This window comes from Saccopteryx leptura, chromosome 11 (assembly GCF_036850995.1).
Source record: "Saccopteryx leptura isolate mSacLep1 chromosome 11, mSacLep1_pri_phased_curated, whole genome shotgun sequence".
Lineage (NCBI taxonomy): Eukaryota > Metazoa > Chordata > Mammalia > Chiroptera > Emballonuridae > Saccopteryx > Saccopteryx leptura.
In genome coordinates, this window is record NC_089513.1 from 66,055,487 (window position 1) to 66,076,521 (window position 21,035).

The 21,035-nt window shown below is 35.1% G+C and overlaps 1 protein-coding gene across 1 annotated transcript; it reads right to left on the reverse strand.

The window, feature by feature from the left end:
- Window positions 1–1,680: 1,680 nt before the first annotated feature.
- On the reverse strand, window positions 1,681–19,999 carry LOC136383096 (bile acid receptor-like). Its single transcript, XM_066352656.1, has 11 exons — window positions 19,873–19,999; window positions 15,429–15,540; window positions 10,905–11,267; window positions 8,891–9,031; window positions 7,333–7,475; window positions 7,139–7,243; window positions 6,483–6,582; window positions 5,163–5,279; window positions 4,625–4,750; window positions 4,325–4,438; window positions 1,681–2,343 (listed from the first exon to the last, which is right to left on the reverse strand). Exons 2-11 carry the CDS (start codon window positions 15,490–15,492, stop codon window positions 2,096–2,098), a joined length of 1,521 nt encoding a protein of 506 aa, XP_066208753.1. The 5' UTR covers window positions 15,493–15,540; window positions 19,873–19,999; the 3' UTR covers window positions 1,681–2,095.
- Window positions 20,000–21,035: the final 1,036 nt, after the last annotated feature.

A 21,035-nucleotide genomic window follows, 5' to 3' on the forward strand; every position in this document is an offset into this window, starting at 1 on the left:
TTTTACAGGGACAGAGAGAGAGTCAGAGAAAGGGATAGATAGGGACAGACAGACAGGAACGGAGAGAGATGAGAAGCATCAATCATCAGTTTTTCGTTGCGACACCTTAAGTGTTCATTGATTGCTTTCTCATATGTGCATTGACCGTGGGCCTTCAGCAGACTGAGTGACCCCTTGCTCGGGCCAGCAACCTTGGGTCCAAGCTGGTGAGCTTTTGCTCAAGCTAGATGAGCCCGCGCTCAAGCTGGTGACCTCGGGGTCTCGAACCTGGGTCCTCCACACCCCAGTCCGACACTCTATCCACTGCGCCACCGCCTGGTCAGGCTGTGCCCAGCTTTAATAAACTTAAATAAATATTGTGGTGCTAAGAATCTAGGTTTGAGCAATAACATGACTCGTTTTGAACAGATTGTGTTTTCTAAATCTCTCCATGTGTATAATAACTAATGCCTTCCAAAGGACTTTAGTAATATTTTTAAATAACCCATTTTATTTTATATAAATTTAATCTACCAGACATACTAATTTCTGCTAAAAGTACAAAATTTTTGAGCTGGAAAGGATGATCATATGTTATTCATTTTACATTTTAAGAACAGTCTAAATAAAGAAAAGAAAGAGAATACAAAGTACCCTAAAAATGATAAAAATGTTTCCTCCAAGAATATGCACAAGGTACCTCCTGAAGGCAACAATAGATGCATTTAGTAAGATCTTCCTAAATTGAGGCTATAAATTAAATATTTCAATTTTTTAAAGTTTTACAACAGTGAAAAATTCAACTATGGTCATCTTTTCTTATTTGAAAACCAAAATGCTACTCCTAATATTAAATTAATTTAATTCATAGCATTTTATTTACTTGTATGTGTCTTTCAAAACAATAGTGCCGCCATAGAATTTCTCACTTTCACATGAAATTTACTTTTAACATATAACCATTCTATCATTTTCATCCTCACAAGAATAAAAATATTTGTGAAAAGATTTTAAGAACTTCATTTTTTTCTACAAAACGTGTTGGCAAAATGATGGAAAAGTACCTTCTACAAGAATGAGCTATAAATCATGCTAAATTTCCCAAAATATGTTAAAAAATGTTTTAATGATTTGTTACTTGAACTTTTTCAGTATCTTATCATCACAAAATTTTTTAATTGGGCCTTATAAAAGATCTCTTTTTTTAAGACATTAAGAAAAAGTAAGAATTGAACATAGATTTTTTTCCTCCTTAATCATAAATTACTATAACAGGAATCATTTATTTATTTATTTTTATTTTTATTTTTTGTATTTTTCTGAAGCTGGAAACGGGGCGAGACAGTCAGACAGACCCCCGCATGCGCCCAACCGGGATCCACCCGGCACGCCCACCAGGGGTGACGCTCTGCCCACCAGGGGGCGATGCTCTGCCCCTCCGGGGCGTCGCTCTGCCGAGACCAGAGCCACTCTAGTGCCTGGGGCAGAGGCCAAGGAGCCATCCCCAGCACCCGGGCCATCTTTGCTCCAATGGAGCCTTGGCTGCGGGCGGGGAAGGGAGAGACAGAGAGGAAGGAGGGGTGGGGTGGAGAAGCAAATGGGCGCTTCTCCTATGTGCCCTGGCCGGGAATCAAACCCGGGTCCCCCGGTAGAGCTGAGCCAACCGGCCAGGGCCTTAACAGGAATCAGTTTAAAATGTTAGTTCCTTATTTATCAATTGGGCATTAATTAATGAGGTTCACAAACTGTCTTTATTCTGATTACATTGTTTCTACTAGATATAGCCTTTTTCATGTCTAAGAAATCTATATCTTTCTCATTCAATTTTATACTAAATGAAAAATGTTTTTTCAGATAAGAACTCTATTTAGCATTATTCCCTTTTGTAGAAACGTAACAATAACCATTGCTTCTTTTGAGTCAAATCTTGAATAGAATCTTAGATATCCCTCTATGATGGTCTTACATTCCACAAAATTTGATGAGCTCTGATGTTGTCCATTTTATGTTGATAGTAACATAGTAATGCTGTTCATGTTTTTCACAGCATCCTCTAATGATAGAGTAAACAATCTAGATTTAGAAATTTTAAGAGAAACCACAATGTTCTAAAGTTTCAGCAATGTGAATACAAATTCCATTTCTCAGAGAGTAAACTAGCCAATTTAGGGTCCTTAGTTTTCCAAATGCTAAGTATTTCTGAATGGCTGTGATTGAGTGTTCTCAGTTCGGTAAGCCTCCCTATGAGACGAGCAAAATGCTGTAGGTCTTCTGGATGATAAATTTTTGAATATTTGTACAAAATTTGTAAAATTGGTTCTTGTAAATTTTCCACATGTTGCTTATTTTTAAGGCATGGACGATCTGAAAAACATAATCATATATATCTTAATGAATGCTAGAAAAATGGTGGAAGAGAATGAATTTTTTAAAATACAGCTTTTAAATAATAAAAATAGCAAATATTTACTGAATCCTTAATATAGACCAGATATTATGCTAAGTAACTTGCATCTATGAAATATCTTATTTAAACTTCATAATACTCTATGAAGAGTATTTCTTCATAGTTAAGCAGCATTCATTCATCCATTTTGTTGAAGATAACAACAGTGAACATGACAAAATTTTCTGCCTTCATTGAACTTATATTCTGGGTCTGGGAGTAGCAGGGGAGAAAAGATTCAAGTGCACATTTAAAAAAAATAAAATATAGTATGACAGCCCTTGGCCAGGTAACTCAGGTGATTAGAGTGTTATCCCGATACACCAAAGTCGCAGGTTTGATCCCCAGTCAAGGCCCATACAAGAATCAACCAATGAATACATAAATAAGTGAAATAACAAATCTCTCTCTCTCTAAAATCAATAAATTTTAAAAATATATAATATGACAGTGATAAGTGTTATAGAAAAATAAAAGGAAAGGGAGTAAGAATATAGGGTGGAGAGGAAACAACTATTGTTAAAAAGATAATCAGAAGTAAATGACTTTTAGCCGAGATCTAAGATGGTAAAAAGGAGGGAGCCATGTAGCTATCTAGGAAAAAAGCTTTCCAAAGTTTGTCAATTTAGGAACTTATGACAGGAGCCTGATTGAAATTTTCAAGGACTATATACATCAAAAGCAAAATGGATAGTAGTATGCAATGATGGAAAGAACGTTGTCTTTAGTCTGTGTAAAACAGAAAGCCATTAAAGAGGTATGACTAGAGGAATGGCATGGCCTGGCTTGTTTTCAAAGAATCACTCTGGTTACTCTATAGAGAATAGATGCAAGGGCAGAAAACAGGAAAGACAGAATGGCAGTTCTAATTAAAGCAGCAGGAACAGAGTAAGAATTCTAGATATATTTTGAGGTTAGAGTCAATAGGATTTGCTATATATTTAATATAGGTGTAAGAAAAAGAAGTGAAAGATGATTACAAGAAGTTTGGATTATGCAACTTGAAGGATGGAGATGACATTTAGTAGAGAGGAGGAAAAGGAGAGTCAGAGGGGAGAACAAGAGTTCATTCACCTTTGGACACGTTAGATTTGATATGCCTACTGGACATTCAAATTGAAATCTTGAATAGATCTTGTATTGGAGTTAGGGGAGCAGTCCAGGTTGGTATGTAAGTTTGGGCATTGGCAGCATATAGATGGCAGTTAAACCTATGAGATAAGATGAAATTTCAAAGAAAGTAATATAAAATGAAAAAGAACTGAGCCCTGGGACACTCTGACATGTATCAGTGTGGGTGATCAGGATGAATTAACAATAGAGAGAGCAAGCAGCAGCAGAGAAGGAAAATCCATAGAAATGATGCCCTGGAAATCAAATGGGGAGTGGGAGTTGGCAGGAGCATATCAAGGAGGGAGTGATCAACCGAAGCCAAGTGATGAGTGTTTGTTCTAAGAGAGGGAGTTATCTGCTCTGTCATATGTAGCTGGTCAAGTAAGATGAGCACTAAGAACTGACTAGTAACATCAGCAATGCCAAATCACTGAAGATCTTTACAAGATACAAGGGAATGGAAAGGAGGGGATAAAATATGACTGTATTGGGTTCAGTCACGAGTGAATAAGAAGAGGAAAATGGAGGCAGGAGTGTAGACAACTCTTAAAAAAATTTTTTTTCCTGTAATACAGGACAGAGAAATGGGAGACTAGCTGAACGGGGGATATGAGGTCAATTAGGCATTTTTTAAGAGGCAAGAAATTACAGCATGTTTGTAAGCTGAAAGCAATTTTGAGGAAACAAAAGTAATACTTTTGGCATCAATGAATAATATAATAACCACAAACTTTATGACTACATTGCCAAACTTAACCCAGAGTTTTACTGCTGAGTGGTTTTTACCTGAAAAAAACACAGTTGTTGCTGCAAGCAGAGCATATTCAGTATTAGTAATATTAAGCTCACTCATTCTTCTGTAGAAGTAAAACAGCGTGCCAATAAATTCTTCAACAATACCTGAAAAGATTAATATCAAATGTAGTTTCATCAAAACAGAATATATTGCCATTATTATTTTTTTCTCAAAGACATATAAGAAAATGAAACATTATATCTGACTAATTGTTTTTTAATCTAATTAATATTTTGTATTGTATTAATACAAATAATACAGGGTATTAATACAGTTAATACAAATAATACCAGTCAGGGTAGTGGAAGGACAGCCTTTGTTGCAAAGTGTTTCCGTGGAATAAATAACACTTCCATCATCACTATGATTGTGACAATTCAGTGAATTGGCTGAATGAGGTGGTAATCTCATAGTACCTAGTAAAAGGGAAATACAAAATTCTGATCTTTAAAAAATCTTTATACAGATAATAAATTCAACTCCTCTAAACGGTTACATAGGAAATGTTTCCAATGAAAGATAGCTTTATAATTATTACTGAAACACAAAGCTAGATAGAGTTCATATTTTACATAAAGATTATATAGAAGACCCTCCAAAAATGTTTTTCCATGATGCTATATAATAAAGAATGGTTTTCTCTTAAAAAAAAAAAAAGGCAAAAGCTAGACCAATAAATCAGAAAACTATAAACAGCTGTTATGAAGTACTTATTCCTATAATAACTAGTAAAATTAAAGTATAATAAGAAAAAATAGCTCAATGTTATAAATTTGCTGCTAATTTTAATAGCAACTATTAAGATTGAGTTAATTGGCCTTTTTTTACTTTCAGAAGCTGATGCAAGACATTCTCTGTAAAGTTGGGCCGCATGAAGAAACATCACTTCAGTTTTTGATCCCTTCTGTAATGCAGTCTGATCCTCATTGGTCAAATTTTTAAATCCTTTAAGAAAAGATTATATAATTGTTTGAAGTAGATAATGTGAAGATCATATTTAGGTATAGGATTTAACATTTTATATTATTTGTTCAGTTATGTTCCCTTAAAATAATCATGATATGTAACTTCAAATCTGAATAAATTCTTGATTCTAGGTGGCAATATTTTAGGACACTTTTATCAGAACTGGATAATCTTTCCTATAGAAAAAAATAAATTTAATATACTTTAGCCTTGTCTGACCAGGCGGTGGAGCAGTGTATAGAGCGTTGGACTGGGATGCGGAGGACCCAGGTTCAAGACCCCGAGGTCACCAGCTTGAGCGCGGGCTCATCTGGTTTGAGCAAAGCTCACCAGCTTGGACCCAAGGTCGCTGGCTCGAGCAAGGGGTTATTCGGTCTGCTGAAGGCCCGCGGTCAAGGCACAGACGAGAAAGCAATCAATGAACAACTAAGGTGTCGCAACGAAAAACTGATGATTGATGCTTTACATCTCTCTCTGTTCCTGTCTGTCTGTCCCTATCTATCCCTCTCTCTGACTCACTCTCTGTCTCTGTAAAAAAATAAAAATAAAATAAAAATATATATATATATACATTAGCCTTGAAGAATTTATTTTTACAGCGAGTTATCTGTTCTTGTAAATAGATAGCTAAGTTTTAGGCAAGAGTGGCTTGATTTATTTCTACTTAATAACAAATTTTGTGTTTCATGGTTTATCTAAAAAACAATTTTTCCTGGCTGGATAGCTTGGTTGGCTAGATCATCATCCCAAAGTGCAGAGGTTGCCAGTTTGATCCTCATTCAGGGTACATATAGAACAGATGGATGTTCTTGTCTCTCTCTCCCTCCCTCCCTCCCTCTTTTTCTCTTTCTAAAATTAATAAAATAAAAATAATAATAATAAAGAGATAATACTTTTAAAAAATGTATTTCCAGAATGTAAAAATGAAATAAAAATGATAGTGAATCACATTGATTGTCTTAAGTCTAACTTTTTAAAATCACTTGACTATTTTAAAATACTAATACTTTTACCCACCTGATTTATTAAAGCAGACAAAATAAACACGTTTTTTAATTTAGAAGCAGTTTTGGTGGGGAAATAGAGGTTTTTGTTTTATTATAATGTCTTCTTCCTTTTAAGAAAGGAACTTCTTAAAAATTAAGTGTTAAATTTATTTTTTTCCAAAGATAAAGTGATTACCTGGAAGTCCCTTGGTAAAATTCACTAGCCCTTGTATGTGTAGGACTACTGTTTCTGAAAGTCGCAAAAAGTTCAGTTCAGGATATTCATATTCCTGCAGCTAATCAACAACAAAAAAATAAAATTAACAAAAATTTTATTTTCTTTCAAATAACTCTTCCAATTTTAAACTTTTATGTTTATGCTCATATATTCTTTTTTTTTTTTTTGCATTTTTCTGAAGCTGGAAACAGGGAGAGACAGTCAGACAGACTCCCGCATGCGCCCGACCGGGATCCACCCGGCACGCCCACCATGGGGCGACGCTCTGCCCACCAGGGGGCGATGCTCTGCCCATCCTGGGCATTGCCATGTTGCGACCAGAGCCACTCTAGCACCTGGGGCAGAGGCCACAGAGCCATCCCCAGCGCCCGGGCCATCTTTGCTCCAATGGAGCCTTGACTGCGGGAGGGGAAGAGAGAGACAGAGAGGAAGGCGTGGCAGAGGGGTGGAGAAGCAAATGGGTGCTTCTCCTATGTGCCCTGGCCAGGAATCGAACCGGGGTCCTCCGCACGCTAGGCTGACGCTCTACCGCTGAGCCAGCCGGCCAGGGCTATGCTCATATATTCTAACATAATTAATTATAAATTATTTCTTGCCAGTAATGGACCACATACAAATTTTTTTGTTTCTTCTAAAGGAATTGTATATTTTTGATGAGCAGCCACAATGTTATTAATAAGCTGATATTCTTCTTGAGTTAGTTCCATGCTCTCCTGGATCTATAAGAAATATAAGAGGAAACTATAATGCATAGTTATTTAACAAGACATATCATTAAAGAAAAAAAATCTTATAAGAAGACTCTCACCACTTTTCCAGATCTAGGGGTGGATGATACAAACTTGTTGTCTATTCCTACCTCTTCCTCTTTGATGCTAGAGTCAAAACTATTCTTCTGCTTAATGTTCTTTCGGAGTTTCTTTGATTTGCATTGAATTTCTGTGAGCAAACCTGTGATATTACAAAATTCATACCAAATGTTTGGGTACAGCAAAGAACATTATAGAATTTGATGAAAATTGTCTTATATTATTTATACACATATATGATCATAGACTTTCCTTTTACAAAGAAACTTTCTTGGCAAGTATGTACACAGCAATTTAATTTGCTACATTACTTTCACCTTTTCTTTCCATAATACCTGTCTACTTAGAGGTCCATAGTCATCCTAGACATCAATTAAAAATTAATTTTTCATCTCCAAATTACAAATTTAGACCTTTTATAGTAGAGAAATTTCCACATTAATTATATGTTGGAAGCAACATAGAAAGTCAGTTGGTACAGCAGTTGAGCTACTGTTTCTAGAAGTTTAATCCTTGACTGGCGAAGAAAATATCTTGCAATTATTTTGAATGAACTAAGTCTATTTTTTTCTTATAAAATGAGATAATGGTATTTTGTTACGGCAGCCTGAGCAGACTAAGACAGGGACACAGGAAGGATTTAGTCTGATTGGGCATGACAACTTGAAGATCTCCAACCTGGGAATTTTAAATAGTGAAGATCTTTGACTAAAGAGTTTGGATTTGATTATAACATGTAGTGTGATATAAACAGAATATTGTATTGGTGTTTATTGAATAAGAATATAACAACAAAACTGGAAGATTATTATTATAGCAGTTGAAGGCAGATTGAACAAAAAAGAATGGACAAATGGCCATGAAACTAATATAATAGTATAAGTACAAGAGAATATGAGTTTGCACAAGGCTAGATTAGACATGAAAAATGTTAACAGTACTGTACAGAGAAAAATGACTATTCAAATTACCATGAAATATTGAGCCCTGGGGAATAGGAGGAATTGAGGAAATGATGCCAAATTTTAGAACTACTACTGTGAGAGTCAACTGACATTATGTAATTTATTAAGCTAAAGACACAATGAACATAGAAGGAATGCAAAGAATTGCATTCCTTGTCTTGTCGCTCTTATGTCTGTTGAGTTGGGTTTTAACCCATATATGTTCATTGTTAGTAGGTTCTTCATACCCAGATATCATGTAGGCTTCTAAAGATATAAGACTGAAGAAGGAGAACTACTCATTTAAAATTCTGTTCTTTCTAGATGCGTTACATAATTTTAGGTTAAGTAATATGAAAATACAAGGGTTTCTAATTTATGAAAATATGATTATTGCTAAAATTAGAGTAATACAGTATAAAGCAGGATTTATAAAAATAATTACCTAGATTGGTAACTGGCTATCCTAATTTAGCATATGTTAAAAAATAGCTTAAATCCAGGCAAATATGACTCTAAAATTATCTCTTGAGGAATGTACTAAGTTCTCAATAAGGTAAGAAAAAACTAAAATCTCCTTCAAAAGAGAAAAAAAGCCCACAATGCCACTTACATTCTTCCAACATTCCCACTGCCTTACATTTCTTCAGTCTGCACTCTTGACATTTTCTACGCATGTACATGTCCATTTCACAGTGACCACCATTCTTGCAACTATATACTGCATTTTTGGTAATGCTACGCCGAAAAAAACCTAATAACAAAAAAATTTTAATTTTACTATTAGGAGTTTTTAGCTATGTGTTTTTATTAATATATACTTCAATACGGTTAGATAATCAAGTTAACTAAATTTTTTCAGTGTTTTTTTTTCCCTCAATATGATTTGGTTTAACATACATTTTTCAGGTTAATTATTTTAAGCCTCTTCTGTTTGATATATTCTATTTCAAGGTTGTTCATGTCAATACTCACATTGAAAATTAAACTATATAGCTCTATCACATTAAGACAACTCTATTTTACTATGGTTATAATATACCATACAAACACATTTTTAAAACTATGTTGTACAGGAAGCACCTCTCCAGATCCCCTTGGAAAAATGTGTGCTAATTGAAAATAAAACTATAAGGAAAACCTCCCTTTTTCTCCTATCACATTCTATCTCAACCCATAAAGAGTCTTCCAAACTTACTCCTCTCTCTCCTTTATTTCAGCTTCCCCAGTTGAGAAAGGATTGCTAGTTTACTCGACTGAGATGTTGAATGTGCCATGTTTTGTGCATATGTGTGTGTGTACTTGAGTGGGGTAGGGGTTCTACATTTTCACTTTCATTTCCTGAAACCACGCATAGCAACACCTCTTCCCATTTCCTCTTTCATTTCCCATTCCTATGTAATAATCTCTGCTATCTTCCTCTTGTTCCTTCCAAACAGTGAAGTTCATAAGCTTAGTCAATGCCCCTGTATGTGAGACGAGGAGTTTCGTGACTTAGATTCAACAAAAGGAGTAGAAAGCTCTGCTTAGGTTTCCAGAACTATGCCTCATTCTTCAACCTTGTTTTAACAGCAAGGGTTTGCCTTTTAAGATTAAGCAAATACTAGCCCAGCTATTCTATTCATAAAGGCAGTACCTCATTTCGCTTGGTCCTCATATGGCTCTTTGTGAGGAATGAGCTGTGAGATTGACAGTAAAACTTTACCCTGTACTTCTAACAGACATTTTTACCTAAGTGCTGTGTTGGCTTAATCATTTCCAAGTTCTGTCCCAATATTGCATTTGTGAATAAAAGTACTGCAGAAGTGTTTCAAAACCTCAAAACTTCATCAAGGACTATTTCACTCTTTGAAATTCCATTGTCAATGATTATTTTCATTTGTAGACCTCCCATTGGTTTTCAAAAAAATTATTCAAAAAATAGAATCTTAGAAGTCATTTAATTCAGGTTCCCTCCTAATGCATGAATTATATCAACCATATGAGAAGATATACTAGTTAACATTCAGATCCTTTTTTTTTTTTTTTTTTTTTTGGACAGAGAGAGGGATAGACAGGGACGGAGAGAGATGAGAAGCATCAATCATCAGTTTTTTTGTTGCGAGACCTTAGTTGTTCATTGACCACTTTCTCATATGTGCCTTGACCACGGGCCTTCAGCAGACCGAGTAACTCCTTGTTCTAGCCAGGGACCTTGGGTCCAAGCTGGTGAGCTTTTACTCAAACCAGATGAGCCTGCGCTCAAGCTGGTGAGCTCGGAGGTTTCAAACCTGGGTCCTTCCGCATCCCAGTCCAACACTCTATCCACTGCGCCACCGCCTGGTCAGGCCATTCAGATCCTTTTAAAAGTCATTTCCTATTTCAACAGCAGATTTGTCTAGGAACATGAAAACTGTTTTTCTGGCATATACATTCAGTTTTCTCTTTAAATTTATTTAAAGAGAAATATAAAATATTATTACATTTCATTTTTATATCTTTGATCCCATAGGTTGATCACATTTAAACATATCAAAGTTCTCCCTGCTCTTATTTTTCACACTGTAAAAAATAAGAGTACACATCTCAAATTTCATGCCTCTTCAGTGAACACTAGGATGTCAGTTTTGTTTTAATTTTATCCTTACCTTTGCAACCTTCACAAGTAAGTGCATTATAATGATATCCCGATGCTTTATCACCACAAACTACACAGAGTTCTTTCTGTCCCTTAGTTTGCATGGAAGAATGAGTTAGTCTGGACCTTTTAATTCCAGGGAATCCATCTTCAGTGTCGTGGGCAACTACGTAAGTGGATTTATTTAATTCACAGGAACCAAGTCGATAGTCTCTACCACTGAACTGTGGATCCAAGCTAGAAGTGTTGAAATGGTTTTGTAAAGACGGGGACTGTAGAGCTGGTGGAAACTGGACAGCAGAATATTGGCAATAAGGTGATCCTTGAAAGTCAGAGTCATGCAGCTGATAATTGATTTGTTCTGGCACAATATCTAGGTTTTTTTTTAACATAAAAAAACAAATATAAAAAGTCAGAATTTCATATTGTTTTCAAATTTCAAAGGGTTTTATGCTCAATAAACAAGAGCTTTATTTTATTTTATTTTATTTTATTATTTTATCTATTGATTTTAACAAGATAGAAAGTTGAGAGAGAGAGAGAGACAAGAACATTGATCTGTTCCTGTATGTGCCCTGACCAGTGATCAAACTGGCAATCTCTGAGTTTTAGGACGATGCTCTAACCAACCGAACCACCTGGCCGGGGCAACAAATAAGAATTTTAGTCCATTGTTGTCCACTACATCCCAGGACCTACCGCTGTGCAGCATGAGGGGCAGACAGTAAACTGAATTGCAATGCGTGGTAAATGCTGCCATCCAGAGGTATGCAGAGGTTACTCAGGAGCTGCAAGGAAGTCGCTAACGGCTCTCACACCAACCCAGTCTCCCCGCTTCAGTAGAAATAAATATTTCCCAATTTGGAATGAAAGAAGGTTTTCCCCATCTTTTCCATCTCCCTTGCTGTGGATACAACTGTTTTTAGAGATGAATTAATAAATTATCCCACCCTTCCACCCAAGAAAAATGAAACTAAAATACAGTTTTACTAGTTAGCTGGGTGTTAAAGTGAAAACCGTAAGCCCAAAATGGAGTCACTTGTGCTAAAGCACATGAAACCAAATCTAGACTTAATTCCTGATGTAATTGCAGTTTCAGCCTTCTCTAGAAACGTAATCTTAATAAGCCATTCAGGAATTTCTCAGTCAGTACCTGTGAGTAATGTCTCACGTGAGCCTTTTCCATCCCCTGGTTCCAAGGAAGCTGATAGCATCTGCCTGATAAGACTCCTGGCTTCCCCTAAACAACAATCTCTTCTTTTGGTAATAACTTTCTTGTTCCACCTAGAAAAGACTTGCCTAGAAAAGACTTCCATATTGTACAGCTTCTTGGGGGTCCTTTCTACTTGCTGGGTTGCAAACTGCCTAATTCATGAATGGCTCAATAAAGTCAATTAGATCTTCAAATTTACTCAATTGAATTTTTGTTCTTTAACATTGGTTATTTCAAGCAAAAAAAAAAAAAGTCTGAACTCCCCATTTAATATAACACCCTCTTTTGCCATTTGTAGACTTGATTTAAGTTACTAGTTTCTTTTTTGTTTTGTTGTCAAGCAATTCTAACAACCAATTATCTGGGGATAAATTCACCTACCTCACAGGATTACTGTAAGAATGAAATAAAATATCATATGTAAAAATATAAAATTATACTTAATGAATATCATTTTTTATTATTTGTTACTTTTTAAATTATTATCAGAATCTCCCAAACATCAACTCACTTTTTGCCTTCAGGAGAATTACTGAATGTAAATGCAGAAAAGTGGCTCCCAAAGGATCCAGGAATACTTAAGTTGCTCCATGTCTGTAACTAATCATATCTGTCCTTTCCCTGATCCTGAATCACCAGGTGATTAGATTTACTCTTACCCTCAAAATTCTACCACCAAGATCGGTAAACAGTATAATTTCTATTAATTCACATAAATCATTTGAAATCTTAGAGCATCAAATCCAATGCAAAGTGTTGAATAAATACTAATGACAGCCTGATATAAGAAGAAAAATTATCAGTAAAAACAATAACTTTTTTTAAAAGAGGGCCCTTCTTGGATCAGTCTCAAGACTGCAGAATACTGGCTGTTACTTTGGCATGGAAATATGAGTTAAAACTGTAAAAGAAAACCTGCATTTAAAAGTTTATATTCTCACTTTAGTCTTTTTTTTTTCTTTTTTTTTTTTTAAGCTGGAAACAGGAGGCAGTCAGACAGACTCCCGCATGCACTGGGATCCACCCGGCATGCCCACCAGGGGGCGATGCTCTGCCCATCCGGGTCGTCGCTCTGTTGCGACCAGAGCCACTCTAGCTTCTGAGGCAGAGGCCATGGAGCCATCCTCAGCGCCCGGGCCATCTCTGCTCCAATGGAGCCTTGGCTGCGGGAGGGGAAGAGAGAGACAGAGAGGAAGGAGAGGGGGAGGGGTGGAGAAGCAGATGGGCGCTTCTCCTGTGTGCCCTGGCCGGGAATCGAACCTGGGACTCCCGCACGCCAGGCCGACACTCTACCACAGAGCCAACCGGCCAGAACCCCTCTCACTTTAGTCTTTTAGGAGAAAACTCCTATTGTCTCCTGAAATGTTTTGTATTTCTTTCCCTTTGATAAAAATCTTATATTAAGATTAAAATTTCAAATACAGGGGGTCCTCGAGTTATGACAGTCTTGACATATGATGTTTCGAGTTTACAATGCTCACTCCCATAAAAACTTTTAAAAATTGAGACGTGAGTGTTTTTGGCTTACACTGTTAGCGCTGTACTTAGACTCTATGGGCGAACTGGTTTGGTTGCACACAGCAGAAGAATACGCAGTAATGCGGCATAGGAGTGAGGGAGTTGGCGTCCCCCAGTACGCTTCCCTATGCCATTTTGGACTGTTAAAAGAGCTAGTGTTCTGTTTGTGTTGCTTTGTTTGGTGACTTTTTGGCCCTTATCATGGCTCCTAAATGAAAGTCAGTGTTCAGATGGCAGTGCTTCAAAGACGAGGAAAGCCATCACCATGGATGTCACAGAGCTACTGGTGTCACATGGAGAGGAGCTGTCTGCTGAGGATCTCATTCAGCTGGAGAAGTAGCTGATTGAAAAAGAAGAGATAGAAACCCCAGAACCCAAGAGATTTATTACCAAGGGTTTGGCAGAAGGTTTCTCTATGGTAGAGGATGGGCTGGCAAAATTTCAGGCTGAGGACCCCAGCGATGACAGATTCAGTAAGGTCTACAGAGCTGTTATGGATGCCTTGCAATGCTATAGATAGATTTTAGAAGAAAAGAAGTCATCAACCTTCCAGACTAGCCTGGAACAATTCTTTAAGAAGGTAGAGAGGCCTGTAACAGATCCTGTACCTTCTATAATCAGCTGCTTCTCGAGATGAAACACCTGTAGTACAGGTAGAATAGTCTCCAGCGTCTCCTGTTCCTTAGGCGATCCTGATTCACCTGACCCAGTATCTCCGGCACCTTCTGCAGGTTCTCCTGCCTCTCCAGCTTCTTCCTCCCAATAGGTCACTCTTTCCCACCTTGCAATGCCCCTTCCAGTGAGCAAGCCAACCACAGGAATATAGGTAGAAATATTTTTTTACATTCATTTTTTCTGTTACTACAGTACAGTGTACAATACAGTATATTTATGTCCTTTTTCTTTTTCTGTGACTTAGTTGTGCTTCTATGTTCTAGATTATGATTTTACAACTGTGTTAGGATAGGTAAGTGACTTAAGCTAGTGTGTGTTTTTACTTACACTAAAATTCGGGTTACATCACTGTCGTAGGAATGAAACTGTGACCTAACCTGAGGACCCCCTATATATTGAATAGCTACTCTGAATTACATTTATTAAATTACATGTAAACTAGCTTTAGCTAGCCTTTAAAAATGACTTCTATTTGCATGTTAATTCTATTTTTTAAAATTGAATACAATTTTTAACTAGTGCTTTTTTGTCTACATTTAATTCTGGCTTGCAACCTTTTAGTATTACTGATTTTTGAAATCATTTCTCCTGTAGGAAATAATTTAAAGTCTGTGGTTCATTTATTAATTAAAAAAACTGGAATTAACCATAATTGCCCCCAAAAAAGTCTTAAATTTCATTAAAGCTAGTTTACATGCAATTTAGTAAATGTAGTTCAGAGTTGCTATTCAACATGACTGAAATATTTCACTACTGTATTCCCCCATGTATAAGATGCACCTTAATTTGGGGGCCCAACATTTGAAAAAAAATGTATTACATAAAGTTATTGAACTCAAGTTTTATTCATCATTAAATTCATACAATTCCTCATCACTCTCAAAACTCCTACCCATTAGCTTTCCTCATCTGTGTCTGATAACAAATCACTGTCTTCAACAAGGAGCTCAAAAACAAGTGCGAAAAAGCAGTAAATGCAAGTAAAAAAATATCTACAACCATTGTATAAGACACACCCAGTTTTTAGACCCCAAATTGGGGGAGGTGCGTCTTATACATGGGAAAGTAAGGTAAATTAAATAATGTTTTATTAACTATGTATTATATCATAGTTTTTTGGTTACATACCATAATATTGCACTGGTTCAACAAGACAGTACCCATCAGATGCAGCGACATAAGAATTTGCCATCCTGTGGTACAATTCTCACTTCTTCATCAGTGAATGCTGAAATAAAGCCTGTAGGAGACAATAATTTTGTAGACAATTTGAAAGTATAATTATCAAATCAATATAATTTGGTGAAAATAAAATACCATTTTGAAAAATAAAGAATTTAGCACAATTTGTACACGAGAAATTTATATTTACACTTTAACTGGAAAAATGTTGATTTTTCACATTTTACACACCAAGTTGTTAAATTCTGCCAATTTCTTATTGCTCAGCTCTTCACAAATAACTTGATATATCTTAGTAATAATAATTGTGGCTCTTGAAAGTGTACCAAGCTTTGGAGTTAAGTTTCACACGCTGCTCTCACACTTATGTATGGGTTATTGATGAAATCTCCCTGAGCCCTGCTTTCTTCCTTTGGAGAATAGAATACTAAAAACACTCCTAACAAAGTTGTTAGGTCTTTAATTAATATATGTAACATCCAACACAGTTTTTGACCTAATAACTGATTCCCATAACCTTTACTCTAATAGTTTCAAGATCTCAGTGTTCTAAATTTAGATAAATTAGGAAGAAAAATAGGGTTTTTTATGAAGGAAGTTAAAGAGTAGGAAAAGGAAAAGAATAACTTTCATAGGACTTTTATCTACTAAGTTCTTTGTAAATATTTTACTTTCATAGCACTATGATATGCTAAATATTAAAACATTAATTTGGGGTGTGTTTGACTAATGAAAATAGTTTGTTGGTTACTGAAAATTGTTTTATACTTTAATAATAAAGCCTAAAATCATAAGCTGTTATGAGAGAAAATTATTCAAAATCTAATACTACCCATAAGGAAAAAACTATTTTTGCTATTTTCTAGGAAGGAACTCCAAAAATAATGTATCTTTGAATAGAATTAAACAGGAAATCACAGTTTAAGAAATTGAAAGTTATTTAATAAAAATAAAGGTCACTAGCGAGTCCATCATATTTATAGCTTTATCTTCTTTGTTAGAAGATAAAGACAGTTTTAACCTTTGAAAAGAACCAAAAGAGAAAAAAAATAGGTTTTAAATTACACTCAAAGATATACATGACAAACTTCTGAGATTGTATTGAAAAATCTTTATTTTTCTAGATATGTTCATGGCTAAGGTTTCTATATCCACAAAGATGATTCAAATAACAATATTTCTGAAATTTGTCTTCTTTATCATCTAATAAGATCTAGGTCCCTTTAAAAGTCTCCCATTCTGGTCCTGGCCAGCTGGATCAGTCAGTTAGAGCATCATTTCAAAACACCAAGGTTGTGGACCTGTCCCTGGCCCCAGTCAGGGCACTTACAAGAAGCAACCAATGGATGCACAACTAAGTGGAACAACAAATGAATGCTGCTTCTTCTCTCTCTCTCTTCTTGTCTCCCATCTTCCCTCCCTCCCTCCCCCCTTCTTTCCTCTCTCTCTAAAATCAATCAATAAAAATAACCTCCCACTCTTCTAACAGTATGCAGCAATCATATAGTGAGTATTGGGTGGAACAGAGGAAGGAAAGCAGTGCCTCCAAATAAGTACAATATCAATATGAGGTTTTTCTTGACAATTAAGGACTAAAATCAACAGGATCAGTCAGTATATACTATACTTCTGTTTTCCCTGTGTTACAACACATCGACTGGCTCTAACTATAAAATGAACTCTGAATGTTATTGGTTTAATTTGTGTGATAATTTTTAACAATAGTTCTGTTTAGTTCTTTCCTAACTTCCCTTTTAAGTCTCAATTGGACTCTGGAAAATTACAAATGCATGTGAAAATTTGAAGTTGTTATTGACCCTTCTTTTAAAATTGCTCCATTTCCCACTGCTAAATTTGACTGGCTTAAAAAAAAAAAAAAAAAAAAAATTGCTCCATTTATCATTAAGCTCCATAGAATATTAAATATCTGAAGATGTCTAAAAATTTAAAAATATTTGATACTGCTTAGATATAGACTTTACTGAGTGAGACTGCACTTGAGAAATAATATGGAACAAACAAGAGGCAGCCCAGTAGAAGAAAACTAGTGGCCCTGACCGGTTTGCTCAGTGGATAGAGCATCAATCCAGCATATGGACTTCTGGGTTCAATCCTCAGTCAGGGTACATGTGAGAAGAGATCTGCTTCTTTTCCCCTGTCTCTCCCCCTTCTTTCTCTCTTTCCCTCTTGCAGCCAGTGGCTTGATGGGTTCCAGCACTGGCCTTAGGTGCTAAGGATAGCTTGGTTAATTCAAGCATTGGCCCCAGATGGGGTTGCTGGGTGGAGTCCAGTCAGGGTGCATGTGGGAGTCTGTCTATCTCTCTCTATTTCACTTTAAAATAAAAAAAAGCTGGTAATATCTTGACAAACACAAACATAAGCATCTTATAATAATGCCACCGTTAGGGTTCATATCATAAACAACAATGTTCTAAAACCAGTACTATACTGATAAATAAATGACTAAAAATGTTTTGTAAATCAGACCTGTTTTTATCAGTTTATGAATTAGTTATATTCCAGGGCATAAATAGGACCAATGGTAATAGTCACATTATTTTTGTACATAACATTTTTCATTAATAATGTTTTTCTTCAGACTTTTAAATGTTTAAAAGAAGTATTAAAATAAGTATGGCATAGTAAAAAAAAATTTCAGAAATAATGTTCCTAAAATTAGTTTTAAAACATTAAATTAAATTAATAACATAGAGAGAGGTATGTAATCGAAAATGTTCTATCTTGTTAAAGTAAAGTGAAAAGTTACAATGGGCCTGGAATGATTCTGTTTTGTTATCTTTCCTAGTAAATATTTATTTAAAATAAAAAATAACTTAGTCAAGAGAGAAGCTTTTATCAAGACAATCAATTTAGCATGAGCAAAGTCTATATTTTTTCTTTAGCAAATACAACTTCATAAAAACCATATTTTAAAAAGACTATAATAGCTATTCTACTAAAAGATACTTAATTCATAAATAAAATTAGATGTCCTTAACCTTAACCATAAATTGTTCTCTCTAAATCTTCATATATCTAGAACTTTAACAGAAAAAAATTGATTCCTGAGAACTATATTTATATGTTAAAAATTATACAGTTTTTGCATTTCTACTCTTGTAATAAATGTCACTTGAGTTATAAATAATGCAGTGCTCAAAGTTGGTATAACTGAAAAGCAGATTGCTTCATAAGAAAACATTAATATGTTCATAATCCTCTACTAAAAAAAGAATGATAGTGCTATGTGATACATAATTATAAAAACATATTTCATAGCAGAGCTTCTATGAGCCAATATTCCCTGAGCTTCTTGAAACCAAGGAAAATAAAAAGAATATGATTGAATAAAGATACAAATCAAGGTTTCTTGATTCTTTAATAAGAATCTATCCTTTATAAAATACATGGAGAATTTTACACTGTAAGGTACTCAAAGTTTTATTATACTGCTTTATTAGGATGTAATTTATATAACATAAAATTTATTCTTTTAAAGCATACAATGATTTTTAGAATATTCACGCAGTGTGCAACTATCACCACCATCTAATTCCAGAAATTTTCATCACCCCAAAATGAACTCCCAAACCCATAAGCAGTCACTCCCCATTGCCCCCCCACATCCCCAAACTCTGGCAGCCACTAATCAACTTTGTCTCTATGGATTTGCCTGTCCCACACATTCATATAAATGCAATCATACAATACCATATATAGTTTTAAATGAAAAAGTATTCCATTTCTATTATGTCAAGTTATTTTTACAACTTAAGAAAAAAATGAAATATTTATAAAATTCATAACTATGAAATTAATATTTTATATACTTTAGATAAGTAGAAATACAGTTTGTGTCTATTTCCCTAATTTGGAATAATTTTCATAATTATATCATCACACCATTTTCAACAGAAATATAATTCCCAACTACGTCTTTATCGGAATATATTTCAAGGTGCTTTGAATTTACAATATATCCTGTTGCTTCATAACATAAAATATATTTAATCAATAAGTTCTTAATTTAAAAATAGGTTTCATTTAAAATATATAACAATATCCTTATATCAAATGTAAAGTCCAACTACAGTCCAAAATTGCTTTGTCATTCTTTAGGAGAAAACTAAATTAGTGTATAATTCACTTAATTAAATTTCTTATTTTCAAGGAGAAAATGCTTTTGATAGTTTAGCTATTATAGTAACAATTGTCTTCTTCACTTTGCAAAATTAATGGAAACTAAAAATCTCATAAAACACCCTTTTACTAACATCTTATACTTTAATAATAGTTTTAAATAAATAAGTTACCAACAAAATTAATATCTATATTTAATTTAGATGGCATAAAATTATAAAATGTTCTTATATTTGAGAAGCATACTCACAGTTAAATAAAATTACTGGGAATTGTCCTTGTCTTCACCAAATACAGTTTCAGTAACGACTTCAGCTTTCCAGATGGAGCAAACTGGACCTTTTCCCTGTTTATCAAGGAGGAGACAGGGGCACTCTACGTACCCTTAGGCTCCAGACACTCAGCAGACCAATGCTTCAGCTCTATCTCAGAAACAAACTTCCTACACAATCCTCTCTTGGGTCAAAACAAGAGCAGTCCCAAGCTGCCATAAATCAAATAATAACCAGATCATCAGGCATAGAGGCCTTTGGGACCTTTAGGTCACACTCCTCCAGAGTTCCTTATTGTTTACTTAATAAATAGTTTGTTTTCTTGCTTGAATTTACATTCTCCCATTTTGGTTACAAAACATTGGGCCTCTACAAACTACGAAGCAATATACACAGGAAGGAAATCACTCTCATTCATTCAAATTCTGCTAATACAGGTGCTAAATTCAACTTTTCATTAGCCACAAAAATTATTGTTAAAGCCAATTATATGTGTGAATAATAATTCATAAGTTGGAATAATGTGAGATGTGTATAAATCATCTAGTCCAACCCTCTCATTTTATGGCCAAGAAAAACTGCAATTCAAAGAGAAACAACTCAATTTAAATGCTATAGAAATGTTTACCTAAAATCTATGTACTCTTATTGATCAATATCCCCTTATCAAATGTAACTTTTTAAATAAAATTTTTAAAAAACAACAAATGGAAACTACTCCTTTTTCAAGTTCTCATAGCTAGTTAGTAGCAGAGATAAACTCAATGAAAATCCAAGCAGTTGAATGGGATAGATAAATAACTTCATTATGATTTTTTCAGATGTCACTTACATAAACAAAGTATGTTGAATACTAGGTTCATAGTCTCATCCCTTTAAGGCAATTCTAAGAAGGCAAGGTTACAGACATGTCCCACCACCAAATGCCTATTCCTCAGGTCGCACCATGTCTGACCTGATGACCTATGTCTGACCCTAGGTTCTGGCCTCCGTCCCACTTTCTCATAACACTGCACAGCTTCAGTATACGCCTTTACTACTGTTCCCGACACAGCCAGTATCGACTTTGCAACTACTAGACTAATGCAGAATTCTTCAATGGTCCTCCTCTACTACAGGGCCGAACTGATAATAAAACCTG